General features: G+C 32.8%; 1 protein-coding gene across 1 annotated transcript; it reads right to left on the minus strand.

Annotated features, from left to right (window-relative positions):
* Window positions 1-566: 566 nt before the first annotated feature.
* Window positions 567-3,411, minus strand: LOC119662573 (probable ATP-dependent RNA helicase DDX43). The gene is made up of 8 exons (XM_038072215.1): window positions 3,344-3,411; window positions 2,602-2,855; window positions 2,421-2,534; window positions 1,837-2,342; window positions 1,381-1,771; window positions 1,175-1,315; window positions 997-1,097; window positions 567-942 (listed from the first exon to the last, which is right to left on the minus strand). Exons 2-8 carry the CDS (start codon window positions 2,836-2,838, stop codon window positions 675-677), a joined length of 1,758 nt encoding a protein of 585 aa, XP_037928143.1. The 5' UTR covers window positions 2,839-2,855; window positions 3,344-3,411; the 3' UTR covers window positions 567-674.
* Between the last annotated feature and the right edge of the window lie 1,201 nt (window positions 3,412-4,612).

Genomic DNA, 4,612 nt, shown 5'->3' on the forward strand with positions numbered 1-4,612 from the left:
TACACACTTTGTATAAGACAAATTTTAACAGAATCTCTAGTAAAACACATCTTTGACATGTTCTTACATAAAGAATCTATTTCAAGAAATCAAACTGCATTCATGATTACTGCACACTGACCATATCGTATGTCTATCATGTCTATCATGAGTGACCGCCCTCATTATATATTAAATCTCTTATAAGATATTTACATTAAATCAATATAAATATGAATCAGATTAAATATATATAATCTGAAAAAAGTATGTATTCTGTATTACTTTGATTTCTATAGATAATTCAATACATATATGAATGCTATTAAAACTAATGCTATTAAAAACTTACTACTGCAGGAAATATATACATACAGTATATATTTCCTATATAAAAAATTAACCTAAAATATGATTTTGTATTCAAATAGGAATAATATTAATTTGTATTTAACTTTATTTCAAGTTTTTCATATTATACACTATTATAATGATAACATTAGAAACAGTTTTTTAATTAATTTTAAATTTTAGCGATCAACATTCTTTTAAGTGAAACACTGATCGATTTGAATCAAACATAGCGTTTATTTACGATGTAATTTAAAAAACAACATACAATGCTGTTGTCAAGTTACTAAATTAACTGTTACTAAGTCAATCTTAAAAGTGAGTACCCCTACGGTGTACTGTGTTTATAAAAAAGCATTAAAATGACTACCCATTTTAAAATCTCTACCACGTCTTTTTTTCATCTCGTCAAAGCGATTGGACATTTCGTATAGTTCTTTTGGAACTGCTTGGCTAGCTTCTTCCAAAATACGAATGAGATCCTTCGCAATACCCCAATCCGAGCGTGTTATATAACTTATGGCAGTGCCGGTTCGCCCAGCGCGTCCAGTTCTACCAACACGATGAACATACTCCTCAATGTTACGCGGAAAATCAAAATTAATAACATGACTAAGAAAAAAAATTTTTTTACAACTTCGGTTTCAAATACTACTAAGCACTTACGTGATGTCTTCAACATCTAAACCTCTTGAAGCAACGTCTGTTGCTATTAAAATTTGTATGTCACCTGAGGTCAGATCAGCCAGTGCTTGTTCTCGATCGGCCTAAAGAAAATTTGTTTAAGTTTATAAGAATCTTATGCACATAGGCATTACTCTAATAAAGCTAATGTATTAAGTACCTGATCACGAGAACCATGTATACATTGTGTTAACAGGCCTTTCAGAGATAAATCACTAGACAAATCGTCAGCACGAGCTCGTTTAGAACAGAAGATAATAACTTTATCGCTTGATTTAAGGTTTTTTAAAAACGCCAGAACCTGTATCAGGAACAAATACATTTTTCTTTAAATCTTTCTTTATTTAACTTTTCAAATAATATTACCGTATTAAATTTGTCCGCATCATCCACGAGTTCTACCTTTTGACTCACAGAATGAGTAGCAGTTAAATCAAGTGAGCCAACCCATACCTGTATAGGATTGTTCATATAGGTTTCGGCCAATCTACTAACACATGGCGGCCAGGTGGCACTAGTCATGACGGTCTGCCTGTCAGGGCGTATGTCAAGTAGAACTTTTCGAATCTGTGGCTCGAAACCCATATCCAGCATACGGTCTGCTTCGTCTAATATTAAATATGTAACGGATGTAATATCTATAACTTTAGCTTGAACCAAATCATTAAGACGTCCAGGGGTGCAAATTATGCATTCAGCTCCTTCTTTGAAATCTCTGATCTGCTCACGACGACTTCCACCACCATAAATGCATACACTGAACAAGAATTTTAATATTATTTATTTTTCTATTCATTTGTTTTAAACTATTTTTTAACTTACGCTTTTATTCCACGGAACGAGTACTTATTAACTTCTTTTGCTATTTGCTGTGCTAATTCGCGTGTTGGAGCTAAAATTAATATATTTGGACCATTGCGTTCCGTACGTGGTGTAGTCTGTCCATCAGTATGAATCAAGGCAGGAAGCAGAAATGCTAAAGTTTTTCCAGTTCCTGTTTGAGCAATACCTATCATATCCTCGCCTCTCAATAATATAGGCCATGCTTGCTTTTGTATAGGTGATGGTTCCGTAAAGTTTTGTTTCTTCAACTCATCAAGTATATCAGGATAATCTTTGAAAGAGTGTTCGAATTTGTAAATAGGTTTTGGTATATCAAGACACAATTGGTCTTCACTTGTTTTCAAACGTGAAACCATTATATTGTTGTTTACTAAACGCATTTCATTGACTTCTTCCTCTGTCATAATAGCGATTTCCTCGGCTTCTTGATAAAAATTTTTTCTCAGCTTTGGAAGATGCGCCCACTGTAACCTTTTATATTCTTCCTGTAATAAAAAATATTTTATATGAGTAAAACAAATAAATCGATATCTTAATTTGTAGATTTTTAATATTTTTCTTACAACATTTCTATTTAGAGTTTCCCAATCGATGGGCTGCAATACTTCCTTCTTTTCAGTGCCACCAATACATAAATTTTTTGTAGGTAAATTTAATCTATTTCCGCCATTTTCTCCCTTAATAAATTTTGTTATGAGTTATTAAATTATATCCATACGTTCGTTGTAAATACTTTATACTTACAGATTCCGGAGTTGCAACCTGCAGTTCATCATTTCTGGAAGAAGCACTAAAACGATTCAATGAATTGTTTTTAAATTCAACTTTGAGATTGTGAGAAACTTCGTGTTTTTGAGATGAAACATTTTTATTCTTATTTTTCTGATTTTTCTGATTAAAATTATATATGTTTGCACTTAAAACTCCATACACGTTCCTTTCAGGTGGACTTTCATCCCACATTATTTCCAATTCATCCATTTTAATGTTAGCAAAACCTACAAAAAAGAATACCTCATTATTCTACAATAATGATTTTATACAAAACGAACCAAATTTAAAACATTCAAATTTAAATTTAAAACATTCCAAATTTAAAACATTTTCACGAACTTCTCAAGCATGTCAAATGAAACGGTATTTGAAATCAATTATTAAAAGCAAAAATATTTGTTCTTATAAGGATTATTGAGAGATAAAGCAATGCCAGTTATTTGTTTTTGATTTGTATGTTGAAAATCATACTGCCACTTTCTTAAGTCTCATCACGCAGTGGTTCTATTGTTTCTTGTGACATTTACTGAAATTCATTCTAATATGAATATTTGAAATGCAGATTTTATTTTTTGCAAATAGGGTCACATAACCTTAAAAATATAATTGCTCAAACAAACAAGTATTTTTAGAAAGTTGCAAAATTAATTGAAAACATTTAATTCAAAAAAGGTGCACGTATATTCCGAATTTTGTGAAGCAAAATACATACCAGTGATAAAACTAAAACCAAAACTCAATCGAAAAAACACAAGCCAAAAAACGATTCGACCACCGACGCGTCTCTTGAAAAAGTAATAAATGTAAAAGAAACTTGTTCCGTTCCCGTTCTTTCAAAATTAATATAAGTACCATATATTTGGCAGCCCATACACAGATTTGCTTGAGATTGATGTAACTATATTAATTTGGCTTATGCTTTATGTGCACAAACCAATTTCACAAGGAAATATTCATTTGAAATGATCACACAATCCGATTGGCACATTATTTAATAATGTAATAAATCCACATACAATTTTAAAATACTGCATGTGTTCAATAATAAAAAAATTATCAATATTCTGACCTGCTCGAATGTGAATCACATCCTGATTAGAGCGTCTTTTTATAAAATTATACACCTATACATCGGTTAGCAGCCACTTCGTGCAACAGTAGACTTGATTAATGACCCAGCCGTATTTCTGACAGTGTTTCGCTTAACAGTGAAGAAACCGATAAATTTGCACATATAAGTCGTAGAAGGAAATAAAAATGTCATCTGTTAAGAAATTTTGGAATATCGTTGAAACCCTGTGTCTGTAGTTGAGACCAATATAAAAAAAAATTAAACGGAAGAGAGCGGCTTACAAACGATGAACTATTGAGGTTAGATAAAGTAGAAGGTGCAGAATAGATCAAGCTGGTCACATAGTTAAAGTAGAAACCTTTGCAAAAGAAGAGGCAACCACATCGGATGATGGTTTTAAGCTCACATCGTAAATGCTGAAGGAGTGCTTCGAAAAAAAGTTGTGGCAGTACTAAATTGGTGACTCAGAAATGATCAGTTCTTTTCAGAACTGTTAAATTAGTAAAGAGGTATTCATCTACATACAAAAGTTCTTCTCAGAACTCTACGAGCAAAGCTCCGGCTTAGTGTAAGTGCGAAACCAGGTAATAAAATGTCGTTACAAAACGAAAGTACAGCATCATCCTGACAAGAGTCGGAAGACTCAGCAGCAATTGTGAATCACATCTCGGTGAAGGTGCCTGTGTTCTGGCATGAGCGACTCGAAATATGGTTTCTTAAGATTGATGCACAGTTCGCGGTGGCAAGTGTCTGCAACGATGTGACGAAAATCAACACCATAGTAGCTGCAATAGAGTCTGGCATTGTGGGTGACGTAGCGGACGCTGTAGGACATCCACCAGTAACAAACCGGTATGAAAATCTTAAAAAGTAGATAATCGAGCGGTATAGTGAATCTGAGCAGTGAAA

Source organism: Teleopsis dalmanni, chromosome X (assembly GCF_002237135.1).
Source record: "Teleopsis dalmanni isolate 2A chromosome X, ASM223713v2, whole genome shotgun sequence".
Taxonomy (NCBI): Eukaryota; Metazoa; Arthropoda; class Insecta; order Diptera; family Diopsidae; genus Teleopsis; species Teleopsis dalmanni.